This window comes from Nematolebias whitei, chromosome 11, assembly GCF_014905685.2.
Source record: "Nematolebias whitei isolate Nwh7 chromosome 11, NemWhi1, whole genome shotgun sequence".
Classification (NCBI taxonomy): Eukaryota; Metazoa; Chordata; class Actinopteri; order Cyprinodontiformes; family Rivulidae; genus Nematolebias; species Nematolebias whitei.
Window position 1 is genome coordinate 15,884,656 of NC_056508.1, and position 22,911 is coordinate 15,907,566.

A 22,911-nucleotide genomic window follows, 5' to 3' on the forward strand; every position below is an offset into this window, starting at 1 on the left:
AGCAGGGTCAGACCTGACGGGGACTGGTCCAGCAGGGTCAGACCTGAGGGATGAATCAGTTTTTAAGCTCTGTGGTGTTTTGAAATGAATAAATCTGTTATTTATTTTCACTGTTAATGAAACTAGTTTACATTGTTTGTCATGTACTGTCCACTTGGTGGTGGTCTGTGTTACTGTGTGTGTGTGTTACTGTGTGTGTGTTACTGTGTGTGTGTGTTACTGTGTGTGTGTTACGGTGTGTGTGTGTTACTGTGTGTGTGTTACTGTGTGTGTGTTACTGTATGTGTGTTACTGTGTGTGTTGTGATGAGCTCTATGTTAGAGTTGTTCAATCAGCACCATTGTGCTTTGTTTTATTGTTCCTACCTTCTGTTTAATGTTCACTGTGATTAATGCATTTCTATAAAAATCATCACGTGCACTTTTTGTTTTTACTGCTACGTATTTATTGTATCTGGAATATTTTGTAAAAGCTTTTTCAACACTGTGATGCTGAGGCATTTTTTAAAACCATCTTGTGAGTCGAAATGTTTTTTACAAAGTGGCCTTTATTTATTTTAAAGTTTCACCAGATTGATCTCCTGGATTAGAGTCCAGCTCCTGTGGCAGCTCCGATTTGTTTTCATGCAGACTAACTGGATTTTACAGGCATATCGTTTGGTTTTGACCCAGGGAGCAGCAGCAGTATGATTACTCCTCATGTTTCAGTTCTCAGGAACTTTCTGTTCTGTAGCTCAGAAGGTCCAGCCCAAAGAACCCGGCGCTGGAGCTTCTGTCCGTGTTTGATGAGCTGGACGACACCTGATTGTATTTTTAAGACTCGTGTTCATCAATGGATGCACAAGTCGCTTTGAGCTGCTCAGACTGAGTGGGAAAGTGCCTGAAGCCAGTGTGACAGAAGATTATTGAACTGATGGATCGGTTTGTTTCAGTGTGGACGTTTCTTCACAACCTTCTGTCTCCTGCTGGACATTCAGTCTAATGTGGGGACAAACGTTCTGTGTTCATGTGTGTCTGGTAAATATTAACCTGCTGTCCTGTGAAAATAAAGGTTGACCTATTTTAACACCAATGAAAGAGTTTTGTTGTTTTTAAAGCGGGTCAAAGATCAAAGCAAGATAATGAAGAACATTAGAGTTTTTCAGATTTTATTTCTCGTGGTGAGACAACATGCAGGTTCGTGACAAGTCCGTCGGCAGACGTGGGTTCAAAGAGCTGAGAATTACGTCCTGAACATGAAGCTCAGACAAACAGCAGGAAATAAATAGACGTTGGTGTCTTCAGTCTAAACTCATGTCTTCATCGTCCTCCTTCTCTCTGGAGTCGCTGTCCTGATCCGGCTTCGTCTCCGTCTCCATGGCTTGAGCGAACGCCTCCACATCTGCACAACACATTTGTAAAAACTTTATTTTATCAAGTGTTTTCTCATTTTATTGAACTCTGAATCAAAGCTGTGCACATGGAGCTGCACCAAACAAACGTTGAGTCTCGACTACCGTTTGATTCAGGCGCTTCTATGAAACTGAATCCTGACGCCTGCCAGATTAAAATACAGTAATCCCTTGTTTATCACGAGGGATCCGTACCCTGAAGCCCCACAATACGTGAAAAACCACGAAGTAGGAATAGTACAAGTAGTTGGTAGTTTTAGTATATATACTGTATATATGTGTGTATATATATATATATATATATACATAAGTGTGTATATATATATATATATATATATATATATATATATATATATATATATATATACATACATATAGAGAGGTGGGCTTGTGATCCGAAGATCGCCGGTTCACGCCCCGGCCCAGACAACATCAAAATTGTGGGTGGGGTAGGTGAAACACCCACACTTGCCCCCACCCTCATTCGCCCCACTCTGGGCCCATGAGCAAGGCCCTTAACCCCCACCATGTGCTCCCTAAAACAGGTCTCTCTTGAAAATGAGTTCTCGTGGCTCAATGAGACTAACCTGGATAAATAAAGGCTAAATGAAAAAATGAAAAAAAATATATATAAAGTTGTTTTAAACTTCCCACACTCTTGCAATATTCTATACAATGTCTCTAAACACTCCCTCTCTACCTCCGCTGCTCTCTGCCACAGGTAGTGCTATTGGCCACGCCTACTTCTCCGCTGCAGAGGTGACATACAGGTCCTTCTCAAAAAATTAGCATATTGTGATAAAGGTCATTATTTTCCATAATATAATGATAAAAATGAAACTTTCATATATTTCAGATTCATTGCACACCAGCTGAAATATTTCAGGTCTTTAATTGTTTTAATACTGATGATTATGGCATACAGCTCATGAAAACCCAAAATGCCTGTCCCAAAAAATTAGCATATTTCATCCCACCAATGAAAGACAAGTGTTTTTAATACAAAAAACGCCAACCTTCAAATAATCATGTTCAGTTATGCACTCAATACTTGGTCGGGAATCCTTTTGCATGAATGACTGCTTCAATGCGGCGTGGCATGGAGGCAATCAACCTGTGGCACTGCTGAGGTGTTATGGAGGCCCAGGATGCTTCGATAGCAGCCTTAAGCTCATCCAGAGTGTTGGGTCTTGCGTCTCTCAACTTTCTCTTCACAATATCCCACAGGTTCTCTATGGGGTTCAGGTCAGGAGAGTTGGCAGGCCAATTGAGCACAGTAATACCATGGTCAGTAAACCATTTACCAGTGGTTTTGGCACTGTGAGCAGGTGCCAGGTCGTGCTGAAAAATGAAATCTTCATCTCCATAAAGCTTTTCAGCAGATGGAAGCATGAAGTGCTCCAAAATCTCCTGATAGCTAGCTGCATGGACCCTGTGCTTGATAAAACACAGTGGACCAACACCAGCAGCTGACATGGCACCCCAGACCATCACTGACTGTGGGTGCTTCACACTGGACATTTTGGCATTTCCTTCTCCCCAGTCTTCCTCCAGACTCTGGCACCTTGATTTCTGAATGACATGCAAAATTTGCTTTCATCCAAAAAAAAGTACTTTGGACCACTGAGCAACAGTCCAGTGCTGCTTCTCTGTAGACCAGGTCAGGCGCTTCTGCCGCTGTTTCTGGTTCAAAAGTGGCTTGACCTGGGGAATGTGGCACCTGTAGCCCATTTCCTGCACACGCCTGTGCACGGTGGCTCTGGATGTTTCTACTCCAGACTCAGTCCACTGCTTCCGCAGGTCCCCCAAGGTCTGGAATCGGCCCTTCTCCACAATCCTCCTCAGGGTCCGGTCACCTCTTCTCGTTGTGCAGCGTTTTCTGCCACACTTTTCCCTTCCCACAGACTTCCCACTGAGGTGCCTTGATACAGCACTCTGGGAACAGCCTATTCGTTCAGCAATTTCTTTCTGTGTCTTACCCTCTTGCTTGAGGGTGTCAATGATGGCCTTCTGGACAGCAGTCAGGTCGGCAGTCTTACCCATGATTGCAGTTTTGAGTAATGAACAAGGCTGGGAGATTTTAAAAGCCTCAGGAATCTTTTGCAGGTGTTTAGAGTTACGTCGTTGATTCAGATGGTTAGGTTAATAGCTTGTTTAGAGAACCTTTTCATCCATCCATCCATCCATTATCTTTACCCGTTTATTCCATTTTGGGTCACGGGGGTCACTGGTGCCCATGTCCAGCAATCACTGTGCGAGGGGCGGGGTACACCCTGGACGGGTCGCAAGTCCATCACAGGGCCACACAGAGACAAACGAGACAAACAACCATTCACACTCTCACTCACACCTAGGGACAATTTAGAGTTACCAATCAGCCTAACATGCATGTTTTTGGTCTGTGGGAGGAAACCGGAGTACCCGGAGAAAACCCACGCATGCACGGAGAGAACATGCAAACTCCACCCAGAAAGGCCCCTGGACCGGGGTTTGAACCAAGGACCTGCTCGCTGAGAGGCAGCAGCTCTACCAGTTGCGCCACCGTGCTGCCCAGAACCTTTTCATGATATGCTAATTTTTTGGGACAGGCATTTTGGGTTTTCATGAGCTGTATGCCATAATCATCAGTATTAAAACAATTAAAGACCTGAAATATTTCAGTTGGTGTGCAATGAATCTGAAATATATGAAAGTTTCATTTTTATCATTACATTATGGAAAATAATGACCTTTATCAAAATATGCTAATTTTTTTAGAAGGACCTGTATGACACGCTATATGAAGAAGCTTCTCCTGCAGTTTGGGCTGCACACAGGTACTAAATCAGTGCTTAATTTGAGCTGGATCCGGTCGGAACAAGATCCTGGAACTCTCATTTTAACCGGGTGCATTCCAGCAACTGTTTGCTTGAATCAGGCAACTCAAATCTCCACCCCTAAAAGTCCAGTCATCGTGCATTTTTATTTTGATTATTTATTAAAAATACAAAGAGAGGAGACATTGCCCAGTCTGTGGAGTGGATGTTCCGGCTGCAGCAGGCGCACACGCTCCTGTCCAGCAGAGATACGAACAGCATGTCCTGCAGGGATGAAGTGTCTTCATCTTTATGGCAAGCCAAGTGATCCATTAATAGCCAGACGTGGTAAAAGTGGCTATTAATGGGTCACTTGGCTTGCCATACCTTACGCACAGCAGTGTCTCCAGACAGCTCTACAGAGCGAGCACAGCTGCTGATGTGAACTCAAGCACGTTTCAGACATAACAAATAAAAACGCTTAGTTACAATAAAATAAAATAAAAAATAAGAGAGAAATGTTTGATGTGTATTATTCACATTAATCACAGATCAAAACAACGGTGCTAATTTGTCAAAATAACAGTGATCAAAATGTCGAAAAGAAAGTCCACTTTACTTTCATGATTTAATGGATGGATGGATTGTCCTTAGTTGGACAACTGAGACGAGGCAGTTGCAACTGAGTTTGGAGCAGTAGGAGCAACAACGCGCAGGAATGAAATCAGCCGAGAATAATTCGGCTGAGAAGTGTGTGTGGGGAGTGGGGGGTGGGGGGTGAGGCACTTGACAGGATCGAAGCTGCTCTATTCACACACAACCTGTTGTTGCTCTCTAAAATAGTAATTTAATCAGGTGTTTACCAATGTAAGTAAACGTAGATGTTTTAACAGCCCGTCAAAATAGGCTACACCAAAATGCAGGAAATGGCATCTAACTCCTAAGCTGTGCATTCCTGCACGTCGCAGTCGTCGGACCATTAACCATTTCACTGCCGCACGTTTCACAGATGTTTATAACTCTGAAATGACCATTCAGCCCCCGGTGTTTCTCACTACTATTGATGAACTGACATCCCAGTTCAACTCTGTCTGCTTAAAGACTCTGGATCATGTCGCTCCTGTTAAAACCAAAAAATCAAAACTCAGATCAGAACTGTGGCTGAGTGACGTCACCAAGGCCATTAGGCAGCAATGTAGGAGGGCGGAGCGTAAGTGGAGGAAAGCCAGGCTGCAGGTCTCTTTTCAAATACTGAAAGAGTGTTGGCGCCGTTATCAGAAAGCAGTGAAAGCTGCTAAATCCAAATACTTTTCTGATATTATAACCTCAAACTCTCACAACCCACGTGTCCTCTTCTCCAACCTAAACTCTGTTCTCCATCTCACTGAACCATCACCTCTGGAAGCCTTTTAGTTCTGCAGCGGCAGAGCTTAAATGTGGGGTTCCGCAAGGGTCCATCCTGGGTCCCCTCCTGGGTCCCCTCCTATTCTCTTTATACCTGCTGCCGCTTGGTGCTCTTTTCCAGAAACACAACATGCCCTTCCACTTCTACGCCGATGACTGTCAAATTTACTTCTCCCTAAAACACAATGGCACATGCTCTATTCAACCTTTGCTCGACTGCCTGGCTGATATCAGGGACTGGATGGCTTTAAAGTTATTAAGTTTCAATGAAAAGAAGTCTGAAGTCATGTTGTTCCCTCCCAATGACACGATCATAAACCACTGCATCGACCTCTCCGCTCTAACCCTGTCAGAAAAACAAAGAGTCACCAATCTGGGAGTGATAATGGACCCTTCTTACCCCTTCACACACACCCTCCTCCGCCCCCCCCTCCCCCCCACACACCTCGGCCCGCACCCCACCCACCATTGGCGTTCCGGCATTCATCAGTTTTCAGCCTTGTGCTGAACAATTTTAAATAATTCATTTTAAATAAAAATCCATGCCGATCGTGCAGCTCATCCATCAATCAGCCAATTGTGTGTCATGTCCAATCTTATTTTGAAAAACCGTGATAGAGCAAGTCCTCAAAAAACGAACCGAGAAGTAGCGAGGGACTACTGTATACATATTTACATTAGTACCATCATCAAGTACCTCTATGTACCAGGAGGTGGCAGTAACAAGCCAGAAGAGGAAAAACAGGATTTAAAAAATATACAAATATAGATTTAAGGGATTGTTTCGTGCATTTAGAAGGAAACACCTCAAGAAGCCATGACAACTAAGTCAGAATACATCGTTTCAGAACATATATAACATTTTAATATTTTAACAAGCTGCTAAACATTTAAGTTACAAAATAAATTATTACAATCCTTTAGCTTGTAATCAATTATTGTAAATTAAAACTAATTTATAAACACAACTTTATGACTTAGAGTAAAACTTTTTTTTTTTCTGTTCTGAACCCAGTTCATGTTTGTATGAAAAGTTCCGCTGATGTCACCGTATCAGGTTTAATGGAGGCATGACAATCAGAGTATGCGTGTGTGACCTCTGACCTCCTTTGTTGGCTGCCTCGATGGCCTCTGCCGGCAGGCCGAACTGCTTCATCAGAGGTCCTAACTGTCCGGAGGCCAGAGCGCTGCTGAACATGCTCATCGCCTGCAGAGAGCCAGCGACATTAAACATGACCATTCGTTCCTCACGTGACGTCTGTTCACCTGAACGACACGTTTAACAACAAACTACCGGAGAGACATTCCTGTTTCTGAACGGAGCTGCGGTGACTCGAAGATAAACCAGGGGTGTCCAAACGTTTTCATCATGTGGGCCAAAACTGTCCAGATCAAAGTACAGTAGGGCTGCAAAACGTTGAAGATCAAAAAAATTTACAAACTTACATTTATCCATCCATCCATTATCTTTACCCGTTTGTTCCATTTTGGGTCACGGGGGTCGCTGGTGTCCATGTCCAGCAATCACTGTGCAAGGGGTGGGGTACACCCTGGACGGGTCACAAGTCCATCACAGGGACACATAGAGACAAACGAGACAAACAACCATTCATTCTCTCACTCACACCTAGAGAGAGTTACCAATCAGCCTAACATGCATGTTTTTGGTCTGTGGGAGGAAACCGGAGTACCCGGAGAAAACCCACGCATGCACGGAGAGAACATGCAAACTCCACCCAGAAAGGCTCCTGGACCGGGGTTTGAACCAGGGACCTGATCGCTGAGAGGGAGCAGTTCTACCAGTTGCGCCACCGTGCTGCCCAACTTACATTTATATTCATTTTTAAACTCTTAACATGAACAATATTTGAAAAAAGACCAAAGTCAAATTTTGGTGGAGACAGTTTTAAATTGTTTTACATCCAAAACATTAAGACTCAAACATTCTCAAACATTAACCTTATATTTAAAGAAGGGGGGGTTAATTTATATGATTTGTTGGGTCTATTGTTTGTTTTCTTGTGCTTGTAAAGTTCATTTTAGTCTTTTGTCAGAAACAAAAGTGTGACGTGAGTAACTGCTCTTTAAGTGATCAGCTGTTTGGACCACGACGGGCCTGAAGAATGATAAAACTGAGTCACTGAAACAGATTCATAGAAGGGTTGAAGGGACACTAATGAAGTTGATCAACTTGTATGCAGACGATACACGTTATATTCCTTTAAAATGTCCAGTTTTCCTTTATTAATCATTAAATCAGCTGCTATGGTTTTCTTTAAAAACACAATATTTAGCCAAGTTTTATGAACGACTTGCTCAGAGTCTACTTTTTGGTGGACAACAGTAAAAGTTTCTGATGCTTTTTACCATAAATAACAAACAAAAATAAGCTAAATAATATAATTATTTATAACCAAAGTTTAACATCATACTCAATACTGCTCATTTTGCAAATATTTTTTCATCTGTTTTGCTGTGAAACCTAAAAAAATATATTAAAATAAAAGTATTGCCATTAAATTGGCAGGAAGTCTACAATTAAACATGTGGACCAAAATTATTTCATTCCTTAATCGCAGTTGTGGACCGCACAAAATGACTCTTAGGGCCGCAAATGGACCTCAGACACTTTGGACACCCCTGAGCTAAACCAAAGAGACGATCCAGCAGCTCTGGGCCCGGAAGAACCAACCTGTTGAAACTGAGGCGAGCTGAGCGTGTTGTGCAGCTCCTCGGAGCTCTGAGGCAGCGACTCGCCCGATGGCAGGAAGGGCATCAACCTGCGCTGCACCTCAGGGTGGGTCAGGATGGGGGCCATGACCTCAGGGGTCAAGACGCCGGCAAGGTCCACTGCAGGACACACACACACACACACACACGCACACACACGCACACACACACACACACACACACACACACACACACAGAGCTTAACTCCCTTACTAACCGAATCAGAACCAGTGAGAAGTTGTTAGCATAGCTGGTTGAGGGCCGATTTTAAAGAAATATTTCAGGCATTTTGAAATGTAAAAATTGTGAACAGTTAATATCTTACCTGCAGTTAATCTTGGATTAACTACATTAACTACACTAACTGCTGGATTACAACATGCGTGCTTTTTGTTCAATGTGCATTCTGTGAGGCGGAAAACCGCTAAAACGGTCAAGATCTTCTTAGGTCCGGAGTTTCTTGCGAGCAAATGATTACAGCCGAGTACCTCCGCTCACATGACATCCCACATGACATCGCAAGGAGTCCTGGAACACAGTGGTGTGTGATCTCTGCAGCGAGGCAAAGGAGGTGGTGCAGAGAGAGAAAGCAAAAGCGGAGCTGCAGGGCCAGCTCTATCGTCTTGTCTGAGAGAAGCTGTCCCTCATCTAGTCTGAGACACTCTCTTGTCTCATCTGGGAGACACTTTCTCATCTTGCTCTCTTGTCTCAGCTGGGAGGCACCATTTCGTCTCGGCTGAGAGACGCTCTCACCTTCAGCTGAGAGATGCTCTTAAGTCTAGGCTGAGAGATGCTCTCTCGTCTCGGCTGGGAGATGCCCTCTTGTCTAGTCTGAGAGACGCTCTCTCATCTTGTCTGGGAGACGCTCTCTCGTCTTGGCTGCGAGAAGCTCTCTCGTCTGGGAGACACTCTCTCGTCTCGGCTAGGAGAAGCTCTCTCGTCTGGGAGACGCTCTCTCATCTGGGAGATGCACTCTCGTCTTAGCGACGCTCTCTCGTCTTGGCTGGGAGGCGCTCTATCGTCTCATCTGAGACGCTCTCTCGTCTCATCTGAGAGACGCTCTCTCATCTGGGAGACGCTTTCTCGTCTCAGCTGGGAGAAGCTCTCTCCTCTCAGCTGAGAGACGCTATAATGTCTTGGCAGACAGACGCTCTCTTGTCTCAGCTGGGAGATGCTCTATCATCTCGGCTGAGAGATGCTCTCATGTTTTGCTCTCGGTTTCTGACTCTCTCACCTCCCTGACTGCTGGCAGGAACATTCATGGTGGCCAGGATGCTCTGCAGGTCCCTCAGCTGGATGGGCTGCGTGGGGTTGGCCGCTGCCGCTGCCACAGACGATGCAGCAGGGGTGGAGGGGGTGGTGGCTGTGGGGGAGGTGGGCAAGGGAGTGATGGGGGTGGTAGGAACTTGGGAAGAGCCAATCCGGCTGGCGGTTGAGGTGGAGGTTGGCGTGACAGCGGTGGATGGGCTGAGAGGAGAGAACACAGACAGAGCATCAGGTGTTCATCCTCAACTCTAACGAGCTTCAACTTTACGGCTCAAAAATCTTTTAGGCTTCGTTTAGAAGATGCTGAGACTCGACTGCTTCCTCCCTGAGCCAGGTTCTGTGTGATTTATTCGGCATTATGTCTGACACTAATCTGTTCAACAGAAGGAGCAAACATTGATCACCTTGTGGAGGAGTTGCTGACTGCAGGAACACTGCTGCTGCTGCTGCTGCTGCTGCTCCCCAACAGGTTGGCCAGTCCAGGCCCAGCCAGAGCCCCCAGACCACCTGAAAATCAGAGGAGCTTTGTTAATCTGACCGCAGCAGAACCTATCTTTGTGTTTTAATCCTGTTCGGGTTTACTTACCAATCCCTCCCAGTCCGGTCGGTCCAATGAGCTGCATGAGCTGGTTGTGACTCATGTTACCTAGAAGGCTCTGCAGGCCACCCTCACCTTCACACGAGAGAAGAAAGGGATGAGGACTGGAGATATTCAAAAGTTGAATCTGACCGGGGTAAACATGAGTGTGGGCTACCTCCCAGTGCAGACAGATCGTGTCCTCCGCCGCCGCCACTGCCGAGCGAGCCGGGCATAGGCGGATTGTTCAGATACTCGTTGACTTTACGGCAGAACTCATCATCCTTATCACTCTTGGGTTCCTGAGGTCAAACAAACAAACAAACAAACAAACAAACATCAAAATTCCTGCCAGGCGTTCAGATCGGCTTTTTTTTTTTCCAAAAAGTTCTACAATGAAGATTATAAAACGATGACAAACGATACAGTTAAAGCTGTTTTGATCAAATACTTTTTTTAGTTTTGTTGCACTTTCATGCTAGATGTGTTGGTGCCTCAGTGTGCTGCAGTGGGGAACCCTCAAGGCCTTCTACGTCTTCAAAGAAGGCCTAGAAGAATTCAACACATAAAATGCTGCATTTCAATCTGTATTTATTTTATTTTTTCTTTTATTTTTAGAAACTACTTTTCAGTTGAGTAAGAAACTTTTGAATTCATGAAAATGCAGTTCTCCAATCAGGTTCTTTTAAATTTGTGTCTCCAGGCAGAAATTCATTCAACCTTTATTTAGACAGGTAAATCCCATTGAGCCTCGAGGACTCGTTTACAAGAGAGACCTGATTTCAACAAAGAAAGATGACAACAATGGACAACACAGACAACAATAGACAGTTATAAAAAGGCATACAGATTAATTTTTTTACAAATAAGATGGCTAAAAAAGTAACAAAAACAGCTAGATTATAAGGCAAATGTAGAAAACTAAAAACAGGAACATGTCTACATTGGTCCCTGCCAAGAGTCCAACAAAGCCACTTAGAGAGGTCAAGGTCAAGAGCTTCAGGTCTTTTTGTAAGATATTCCAGGAAACAGGAGCGGAGTAGGAGAAGGCCCTTTTACCAAGTTCAGTCCGCACTGAGGGAACACTGCAGGTAATAATGTCCTGAGAGCGCACGCTGTAGCTGCACTCATGCAGAGACATGTAGGAGGAGATGTATGAAGGCAGCAGACCAAGAAGTGATTTAAAGATGAAAATGTATCAGTGAGAGAGTCTGAGTGAAGTTAATGATGTCCAGCTAACCAGTGAATACAGGGTGCAGTGGTGGGTACGATAATCACAGCCAGTTATGAATCTTAGTGCACCATGATAGACAGCATCCAACATCTGCAGCATCCAACATCTGCAGGGTTCTTGTAGGAGCGTTCATGTAAATAATGTCGCCGTAATCAATGGAGGGAAGGAAAGTCACAGATACAAGGTGTTTCCTAGTGTGTGTCTGACGGAGCTCTCATTGGCCTTCACTGTCCAGAGAGAAGGCTCAGTTCAGTCAGAGTCTCTCTAGCTGACAGGAAAATGAACCAAACACAGTGTACATGTAGAGTGGGTGGGGCCAAAGCATGGGGCTCTGAGCCTTCGGGAAGGCCCTGCAAGGCTGTTGTTTTTTTACTACGTGAAGATTTATGATACATTCAATTGCGACCTGTAAATTAAAAATCCACACTGAAAATGTAGTTGCTCTAAACACCACCACCACCACCACCACCACCAAAAACAACAACAACAACCACAAATAAGGTTAAATATCCCATTTAGATTTACAGATAATTTTAAATATTACAGTTGTGTTTAGGTTTTATTACATGGTGACATTTTACAAGAACACCAAGTTCTGTGGGCTACTGTAAACTTTCAGTTTGAATGACTGAAATTACATGTTGTACTTGAACACTTGAGGCAGGGGCTGCTGGGTAATCTTGGGAAAGACATGGGTGGATGTTTTCAGGTTCAGATGGTTTTTTTTCTTGTTTTTTTTTTCTGTTCAGTGTTGGGTTTATGTTCCGGTTGTTGTTAGTGATTGTAAAAACAAAAGTTAGCTGTTGTACCTGAAGTATAAAAAGAGGAACGCACTTCCTGTTCAGAGTTCCTGTGTTGAAAATCTAAAGTCAAAATGACATAAACGGACTGCGTCTCAGCGTGTCTAAGGTCGAAACATTACGCCACAACTACAGTATAATCTCGGTTTACCACTTTAAAATAAACAGAGAAATTATTACAGTTGTCTTAAAAAATCCATTAAAATTGTGAAATAAAGTTTGGTTTTCAAAACATTTATAAAAACATCAATTTACTGTTGAAAAAAGTTCAAATGTAAGTTTTTACAACATATTACAAGATTTAAAAGTTGATTAAAATGTAAAGTTTTAGCAGTTTGGGTTTGAAATCTTTATTCATACAGAGAAATACACATTCAGGTTTTAACCATTGAACCAATCCTGCTTTCAGAAACAAAGCTCATGACCTGACCGGTAGCTGAGGACTTTATAAAACTGAAGTCCCATCAGTAATAATAATAATATTAATAATAATAATAATAATAATAATTGTTAACTGACCAGCAGAGGGTGCTAATGGACAAACTGTATCATCCTCTCAGATTGATTTTACACCACCTAGGACATTGATGCAAATTATAGCAAACAACAATTTTCTGGAATTTTTTTAAAACTCATAAAACTGGACTGGCATCCATCCATCACAAACCCAATGACTTGGACCTGAGTGTGTTAGGAATACATTTTTCAGTCTTTCACTTTCTCTGAAAGACATTAACCTGTCCTCCAGCTCTAATGTTAAAAATCTTGGTGTTATTTTTGATCAGGACATGTGTTTTATCCCCCACATTAAAAACGTTACTAGAACCTCCTTCTTCCACCTGCGTAATATCACTAAGATTAGAAACATCTAAAAATGATGCAGAAAAACTGGTCCATGCATTTGTCACATTTAGGCTGGTCTATTTCAATGGTTTATTATCTGGGTGTCCAAATACGTCTTTAAAACGTCTTCAGTTGATCCAAAATGCTGCTGCCAGAATCTTAACTGGAGTTAGTGGGAGAGATCATATCTCTCCAGTTTTAGCTTCTCTCCATTGGCTCCCTGTCAAATCCAGAATTGAATTCAAAATCTTACTTCTAACCTACAAAGCTCTCAACAACCTAGCTCCATCTTATATTACAGACCTTATTGTATATCTTCCTAACAGAGCACTTCGCTCTCAGGCTGCAGGTTTACTTCTGGTTCCTAGAGTTTCCAAAAACAGAATGGGAGGCAGATCTTTCAGTTACCAGGCTCCTCTCTTGTGGAACCAACTTCCAGTTTCTGTTTGTGAGTCCGACACACTGTCCAGTTTTAAGACTGGGATTAAGACTTTCCTTTTTGATAAATCCTATAGTTAGGGCTGGCTTCGGTTTCATGAGCTGTCCATTAGTTATGCTGCTATAGGTTTAGACTGCTGGAGGACAAATTGACCACATTTTCTCACTCTGCTGCTGTTTTTACTTGCTCTAATCTACCCGTTTGTATTTGTAATTATTTCTGTCTTAACGTGTTTTTTGTATTTCCTCCTATAGAAGTACACCTGGACCTGTTATTCTGCATTTGTCTGTTTCTCCTTCCTGTCCTCTCAAACCCAGCCAGTCGAAGCAGATGGCTGCTCATCCTGAGCCTGGTTCTGCTGGAGGTTTCTTCTTGTTAAAGGAGTTTTTCCTTTCCACTGTCTCCTTTGTGCTACTGCTTCCTCAAATAGAGAACTTTTATTAATTTTCTTTTATGTTCTTGTATGTGAATGTTTTTGTTCAGTGCCCTGAGACAACTTCTGTTGGGACTTGGAGCTACAGAAACTGTAACTGAACTGAACTTCTAGCTTTCACTGCACCCAAAGCTAAATAACTGGTGCTAACTGCATCAAAAACCTGCCATGATTTAGCAAAAAAATCAGCTGTAGAGAATCTGCTAATTCAAAATATTTAACACGTTTCCACAAAGACTTCCTCGTCGTTTAAAAGGTTAATAAGAGGCTGAAGTGAAGGAGCTCTTTATATTAAAGAGACCATGTATATATTTATATAACTAACCATGAGGTCACGTTTATGAATGTAAAGTGCAGAAAACAACAAGCATCCATCTTCGACCCTGACCCGTTCATCTAAAGGTTCAAAAGTTATTTTCCATCTTTGATGAATAATCTGATGTCCACTCCTCAGATGTGAACATTTAGTTCCTATAAACACGAACAGACTTTTGATACTCTCATGTCTGAACCTTCAGAGAAGTTCTTGATTCATAAAATAACCATATGAAGAGCAAAAAGAGAGGACAGAACAGGAACCAGAACCATCTGACGTGAAGCTTTTAAATAGCAGACATTTTTAATGATAAATAAAAAGTGTTTCAAGAAGAATCTGATGGAGGGAAGCAGACCTGCATCCAGAAGAAGAGTCTTTTGGAGCCGGCTTTGAACTTCAGCACATAGACCCGGCCCGTGGTGCACTGGTTGACCCGTTTGAACTCGCAGTCATCAGGGAAGATGATCAGGTCCTGAACAAGAAAACATTTCGTTTTATTAGAAACCCTCGCAGATGAAAGGAGCCTTGGGGCTACAAGCTGTGACCTACGTCATCCACGTTCCCCGTGGTGCGGTCCTTCCAGCAGAAGTGGATCAGGGAGTCGTCCGTCTGCTGGATGTAGACCTGACCCTTACGCTTATCGGGAGTCACCATGCTGCCCTTCATCGTCATTTTACCTGCCCGAAACTCCACCAGGAACTTACTGGAGGAGCCGCGGGAGCCAGACACCATGCTGGGAAACAAAGCTCCAGAAGCCATAATGATGATGAGGAGGTGTGCTGCAGGAGGAAGGGTCCTTAATTAATACATGACATCAAAAGAGCAGCCTGAGAAAAGGCTCCTGGGACAAATGCAGGTGTGTTGTCCCTTTGCAGCAGGTCTATGACCAAACTAACATGGAGAGAATAATATTGATATTTACAATATTTATATTAGGCCTGTCACGATAACAAACTTTGTTGGGCGATTGTCTCAGAATCGAGATAAACGAGAATATTGTTTGAAATTTGACAATAATTAGTAATTATTGTCAAATTTAAGAAGAAATGTTTGTTAATTTATTTTGCATGTAATACCTTTTTTTGACCACCGGATGGCAGTATAAGACTGTTTGAACTGAAGGATGGATAGGGAGGGAGCGAGCAGCATGTCTCTTTAAGAAAAATGGAAGGGAGGCCCCTTGACACTAGAACTATCATTTGTAACCCGGAACCCGTCCCGACCCGGATTCAGACCGGACCAGGCCATAATAATGTGCTGAATGTGTGGGCCGGGTTGGTGTCAGGCTTTTAATTGCGTCAGGAATGCGTGCGACCGACGATTCAATATATGCAAACATGGCTTGCCATACTGTACCTGCCGCACGTGGCCATTTGACCGTGCACTGACCAGCCAGTTGAAAGAGATAAAAAGTTCAGTTAAGCTACAGATGGACTACTGCCAGCAATCTATCAGCCCACATGGACGTTCATTCAGCCACTGCACTCAACGGATACGCGCAGCCAAGAACCAAACAGGTGAGATCACAAAATATCCGACATGTCAGAGCAGGGTCCAACGTAGGCAGAAGCAGGGGAATCATTTAATGCACTTTGACGGCTCTTCAGCTCTGATCTTCTGCCCCTTCAGCCACGCGCATCCGCCAACCGTTAATAATAGTCGGTGTTATAAGCAGTCAAAGCTTAATTAAAATTGTCTGGGTTTTTTTCTGGGTTCGGACATGTTATTACTGTTATTTGTTGGATCGGGTGGGGTTCAGAGATGATGGCTATGGGCTGGGTCAGTTCGATTTATTTGGACCCGAGTGCAACTCTACTTGATGTGACACGGGCTGTCTCTCTTCAGTTCTCAAAATGGCGGACGCAAGGTGTGGTTTGAGCTCTTTAGCATAGCATTTTTTACACAAAGCTTTTAATTAAAATTAGTAAACAAGTTTTCAGCTTCTTTTTGCAGATAAAAACTTTTTACACAAAGCCAATAATTCTCAGTCGGGTCATCAAGACAGTTTCTTTTTTATAGAGACCTTTCACCCTCTACTGGAGGGCTTCATCAGTCAGATGAGGTCCAGTAAACCGTTTCCCTACCAAGCAGTAAACTCCTTAAGTGGATTTGGTACTGGATGATTCAGCATGAACTTTGTTGTTTTTACACAAAGGCACGGGTTTCAACTGTGAATTTTGGAGCTTCAATAAGACGGGGGTTTTTCCCCGAGGTCGGCCTGTTAGCTTAGCTCATAGCTTAGCTTCTCAGCTTAGTAGAAGAAAGAGAGAGACACGATAAAGCCCATAAATGAAAATGAGGTTGATAATTTTCAATTATAATGTGATTAATTGATTAATTGATTTATTGTTTATTGCGACTATTATAATGTTTATATTATAATTTTTATATTATAATATTTATGTTCATTATAAAAGGACAGACAGATGTTTCTCCCATGAATGAATCCATGCATCATCATCTGCTTCTGCTAAAGTCGGGTCTCAGGGGCAGCAGCTTGAGCAGGGAGGCCCAGACACCTCTTTCCACAGCCACCTCTTCTAGCTCTTCTGAGAGGATGCCAAGGTGTTTCCAGGCCAACTGAGAGTTGTATTCTCTCCAGCATGTCCTGGGTCTTTCATGGGGTCTCCTCCCAGTCGGACATGCCCGAAGCACCTCCCTAGGGAGGTGCCTAGGAAGCATCCTTACCAGATGCCCAAACTACCTCAACTGGCTCCTCTCGATGTGGAGGAGCAGCAGTTCTACTTCGGGTCTCACCCTATCTCTATGGGAGAGTCCAGCTACCCGGTGGAGGAAACTCATTTCAACTGCCTGTATCTGCAATCTCATTCTTTCGGTCACTACCCAGCATTCATGACCATAGGTGAGAGTACAAACGTAGGCCGACCAGTTAACAGAGAGCTTTGCCTTGTAGCTCAGCAACGGAAGGGTACAGAATCCTCAATACTGCAGATGCTCCACCAATCTGTCTTGTCAATCTCATGCTTCATTTTTCCCTCACTCAAGAACAAAACCCTGAGATATTTGAACTCCTCCACTTGAGGCAGAACCTCACCCTCAACCCGAAGAGAGCAATCCAACATTTTCCGACTGAGGACCATTACCTCAGATTTGGAGGTGCTGATTCGCATCCCAGCCGCTTCACACTCGGCTGAGAACTGATCAACTGAGAGTTTAAGATTGCGGCACAATGACACCAGCAGGACCGTATCATCTGCAAAGAGTAGAGAGGAAATCCTGAGGCCAGCAAACTGGACTCCCTCTACCCCCTGGCTGCACCAAGAAATTCTGTTCATACAAGTTATGAACAGAATCAGTGACAACGGGCAGCCCTGGTGGAGTCCAACTCCCACCCTGAAGGGGTCCGACTTACTACCGGCAATGCGAACCAAACTCTCGCACCCAACGCCTGTATAGGGACTGAACAGCCCATAGCAATGGGCCCCCAATCCCATACTCATGGCGCATCCCCCACAGTGTACCCAGAGGAACATGGTGAAATGCCTTCTCCAAGTGCACAAAACACATGAAAACTGGATGAGGAAACTCCCATGACCCCTCGAGGACTCTAGTCAGGGTAAAGAGCTGATCCAGTGTTCCACAGCCAGGACGGAACCCACATTGTTCGTCCTGGATCTGAGGTTCGACCAACGATCTGACCCGCTTTTCTAGTACTTGTGAACAGACCTTTTTCATTCATTCATTCAACCTTTATTTAGACAGGTAAATCCCATTGAGCCTCGAGGACTCATTTATAAGAAAGACCTGATTTCAACAAAGAATGATGAAAACAATGGACAACAGCGACAAGAATTACTAGGGAGGCTAAGGAGAATGATGCTCCTATAATTGGAGCTCACCCTCCGGTCACCCTTTTTGAAGAGGGGAACCACCAACCCAGTTTGCTAATCCAGTGACATTGCCCCCGATGTCCACGCGATGTTGCAAAGTCGTGTCAACAAAGACAGCCATACAACAACCAGAGCTTTAAGGAAATCAGGGTGAATCTCATTCACCCATGGAGCCCTGCTGCCACGGAGCTTTTTAGCTACCTCGGTGACCTCAGCCACAGTTATGGACAGACCAACCCTGAAGCCCCCTGACTCAGCTTCTTCCATGGAAGATGTGCCAGTGGGATTGAGAAGGTCCAAGAAGTATTCCTTCTACCTCTCAACGACATCACAATTTGAGGTCAACAGCACCCTACCTTCACTGCTTTCCCCTCCTCAGCTGCCTGATGGTTTGCCAGAATCTCCTCGGGGTTGATCGAGTCTTTATCGAAGGCCTCACCAAACTCCTCCCACATCCGAGCTTTTGCCTCAGCAACAGCCAAGACTACAGACTGATTGGCCCTCCAGTACTTCTAAGCTGCCTTCGGAGTCCCACCAGCCAACAATGCCTGATAGGACTCATTCTTCTATTTGACAACCTCCTTAATCAGGGGTGTCCACCACCAAGTTCGACGATGGCCACCGCGAGATGCACCGCCAACCTTGGTAAAGGCCGCCACCTCAACAATTGAGTCCATGGTCCAATCAAACTCAATGTCCCCCGCCTCAGGTGGGATGCAGTTAAAGATCTCCCAGAAGTGCGAGTTGAAGATCTTTCTGACGGGTTCTTCTGCCAGGTGTTCCCGGCAAACCCCCACTACACGGTTGGGTCTAGTGGATCTGTCCGGTATCCTCCCCCACCATCTGACCCAACTCACTTCCAAGTGGTGATCAGATGACAGCTCAGCTCCTCTCTTCACCCGAGTGTCCAAAACAAACGGCCGCAAATCAGATGAAACGGCTACAAAATTGATCTATGGCCTAGGGCATCCTGGTGCCAAGTGCACTTATAGACACCCTTATGTTCGAACATGGTGTTCATGATGGACAAATTATGACTACCACAGAAGTCCAACAACAGACCACTGCTCAGGTTCAGATAAGAGAGGCTGTTCCTCCCAGTCATGTCCCTATAAGTCACACTGTCATTACCCACATGAACATTGAAGTCCCCCAGCAGAATAAAGGAGTTCCCAGCTGACGCACTGCCCATGGCATCATGCACCCGATTCATATGGCCCCTCCTGTAGGTGGTGGGCCTACAGGACCCATGGCAAACCCATGTTGCTCATTCGGGCTAAGCCCGACCAGGCACCATGGGTAGAGACCTGGTCACCAGGCGCTCGCTGACAAGCCCCTCCCCCATGCCTGGCTCCAGGGTGGGACCCCGGTAACCCACGTCCGGGCAAGTTCCTTGTTTTGGTTTTTCCTTAAAAGTCTTTGTGAATGAAACCTCTGAATTATATTTATAACATTTAATTTATAATATATGTGTTCATTACAACAGGACAGGCTGAAATTTCTCCTCTGAATGACATGAGGAGCTAAACGGACCGATCAGTTTGACTTCATTAGTCCAAACTTGGTTTTCTGAAACCGGCAGAAAATTTAACATTTTAACACATTTTCACGCAGAAAGATAAAATATGAAAAGTGGGAATAACTAAATTTGGCAGGTCATTCTGGTAAGGGTTAGAAATAAAAGGCTTGATCCATTTTTTATATAAAAGTTGATTTTCTTTAGCAGAAAAACTTGGGAGGTCTGTAAATATCCAACAAACTGGTCCAATTTTCTGTTCACTCTAAATCATTAAGATGAAAATCTACAACTCCTTATTATAAAGTGGAATACTTAATAATTTAAATATAAATATAATGTAAATATAAAAGGTCTCTCACGGCTTTAGAAAAGCTCATCTAAATTTCATGTGTGTGATAATAAATAGGAACCCCCAAACCAAGATTTTCACATCCATTATCTTTACCCGTTTATTCCATTTTGGGTCACGGGGGTCGCTGGTGCCCATGTCCAGCAATCACTGTGCGAGGGGCGGGGTACACCCTGGACGGGTCGCAAGTCCATCACAGGGACACATAGAGACACACGAGACAAACAACCATTCACTCTCTCACTCACACCTAGGGACAATTTTAGAGTTACCAATCAGCCTAACATGCATGTTTTTGGTCTGTGGGAGGAAACCGGAGTACCCGGAGAAAACCCACGCATGCACGGCGAGAACATGCAAACTCCACCCAGAAAGGCCCCTGGACCGGGATTTGAACCAGGGACCTGCTCGCTGAGAGGCAGCAGCTCTACCAGTTGCGCCACCGTGCTGCCAGATTTTCACATGTTCTGTTTATTACAAGTCTTTTATTTCATTGTGAGTAAACTATAGTTTTACATGCCAACAATGAATTCTATTTTAATCAGGTATTTAATTTAAATACATGATACATTTGATTGTAAGCCAGGACCATTTGATACTTGTTGAGACATAAATCATGATGAGTTGATGTTGGGAAATGAGAGCAGCTGGTCAGATGTCAATATTTAAAATTAATAATAATATATTAATAATATAATAATAATTATTTGCCAGCAGCTGATCAGATGTTAATATTTAAGTTAATAATATTAATTACAATAATAATTCTGTGCCAGCAGCTGATCAGATGTTAATATTTAAGCTAATAATATTAATAATAAGATTAATTCTGTGCCAGCTGCTGAAGCAGCTCTCCTGGCCTCATGAAGGCAGAGGATGACTCCACATCCTGCCCAACAGAACCGTTTCCAGTCTCCACCGAGCTGCAGATTCACAATTTAACACGCAAATCAAACCCGCAGCCTGGAGCTTCGTCTACAGCTGAAAACCGAACGAAGACCAAACATTTATACTCACATTTCTCCGTAAAATGTTTCTTCAGCCAAGACAAACCAAACACCAAGACCACACCTCTGATTGGCTGACAGGTGGCAGTGCCTCGCTATGATTGGTCGAGCTTTGTGTCAATCAAGACGCCCGAAAAGAGCTGTGTAAGTTCGGTAGAGATAACATGACAGCCTAAATGGATGATACTGTATATACAGGTGCAGGTCATAAAATTAGAATATCATGAAAAAGTTGATTTATTTCAGTAATTCCATTCAAATAATGAAACTTGTAAATTACATTCTTTCATTACACACAGACTGATATATTTTAAATGCTTATTTCTTTTAATGATGATGATTATAACTGACAACTAATGAAAACCCCAAATTCAGTATCTCCGAAAATTAGATTAACACCAATTAAAAAAATTTAAATTTTTTTAGAAATGTTGGACAAATTTAAAGTATGAACATGAAAAGTATGAGCATGTACAAAACTCAATACTTAGTTGTTGCTCCTTTTGCCTGGATTACTGCAGCAATGCGGCGTGTCATGGAGTGGATCAGTCTGTGGCACCACTCAGGTGTTATGAGAGCCCAGGTTGCTCTGATAGTGGCCTTCAGCTTTTTTGAATTGTTGGGTCTGGTGTATCACATTTTCCTCTTCACAATACTTCATAGATTTTCTATGGGGTTAAGGTCAGGTGAGTTTACTGGCCAATTAAGAACAGGGATACCATGGTCTTTAAAGCAGGTACAGGTAACTTTGGCACTGTGTGCAGGTGTCAATTGGAAAATGATATCTGCATCTCAAATTGGTCAGCAGCAGGAAGCATGAAGTCTCTAAAACTTCCTGGTAGACAGCTGCGTTGACCTTGGACCTCAGAAAACACAGTGGACCAACACCAGCAGATGACATGTCACCCCAAATCATCACTGTGTTAGGATTTGTGGTCAGGAGCGAACCCAGAGCGCAGAACAGGGACTCAACTCGGCAGGAATACAAAAATAGGAATTTAATGATAAATGAAAGTACAAAATAACAAGCTGACGGGGCAGCAAAACTTACATAAGCATAGGAAGGAGGCACGGGAAACTCAGGAGACACGACAGACACGGGGAACTCGAGGAACCAGGAAGACTCAGGAGACCCAACGAAGAGACGATGCGATGACGGACAAGACAGAACGGACGGCTTAAATACAGGGACAAGACGAGACGTGATAACAAACAGCTGGGACGAGACACAGGTGGCACTAATAGAACTAATGAGGGAGCACGAGGAAAACAGACACAAACTGGGCCACAGAAAAGTACCATCCTTACACACTGACTGTGGAAACTTGACACTAGACCTCAAGCAATGTGGATTCTGTGTCTCTCCTCTCTTCCTCCAGACTCTGGGACCTTGATTTCCAAAAGAAATGCTAAATTTACTTTCATCAGAGAACATAACTTTGGACCACTCAGCAGCAGTCCCAGGCGAGACAGTTCTGATGCTGTCTCTTGTTCAAGAGTGGCTTGACACGAGGAACATGACAGCTGAAACCCATGTCTTGCATAGGTCTGAGCGTGGTGGTTCTTGAAGCACTGACTCCAACTGTATTCCACTCTTTGGGAATCTTGGTCATGACTCACATCAAAACAACTATCAACATCAGCGAGGACGCTCACCAGTATGCATACTGTGAGAATCGATCAACAGAAGATGCCGACTTCACTGTGGTCCACACTGCTTTTACCCACCTGGAGCAGAAGGACTCCTACGTCCGTATGCTCTTTGTGGACTTCATGTCTGCCTTCAACACCATTATCCCCCAAACCCTGATGGACAAACTATTCACACTAGGACTAAACCCCTCCATTTGCAACTGGGCCCTAGACTTCTTAACAAACAGACTGTAGTCTGTGAGGATCCATAACTTCTCCTCAGTCCTCACCTCCTTCTACAGGTGTGCAGTGGAGCGCATCCTGTG

General features: G+C 43.8%; 1 protein-coding gene across 1 annotated transcript; it reads right to left on the reverse strand.

The window, feature by feature from the left end:
• Positions 1–1,146: 1,146 nt before the first annotated feature.
• Positions 1,147–21,023, reverse strand: adrm1 (ADRM1 26S proteasome ubiquitin receptor). Its single transcript, XM_037683921.1, has 10 exons — positions 20,964–21,023; positions 14,777–15,006; positions 14,583–14,699; positions 10,341–10,464; positions 10,172–10,258; positions 9,990–10,092; positions 9,554–9,786; positions 8,282–8,439; positions 6,694–6,796; positions 1,147–1,380 (listed from the first exon to the last, which is right to left on the reverse strand). The coding sequence occupies exons 2-10, from the start codon at positions 14,984–14,986 to the stop codon at positions 1,280–1,282; spliced, it is 1,236 nt and encodes a 411-aa protein (XP_037539849.1). The 5' UTR covers positions 14,987–15,006; positions 20,964–21,023; the 3' UTR covers positions 1,147–1,279.
• Between the last annotated feature and the right edge of the window lie 1,888 nt (positions 21,024–22,911).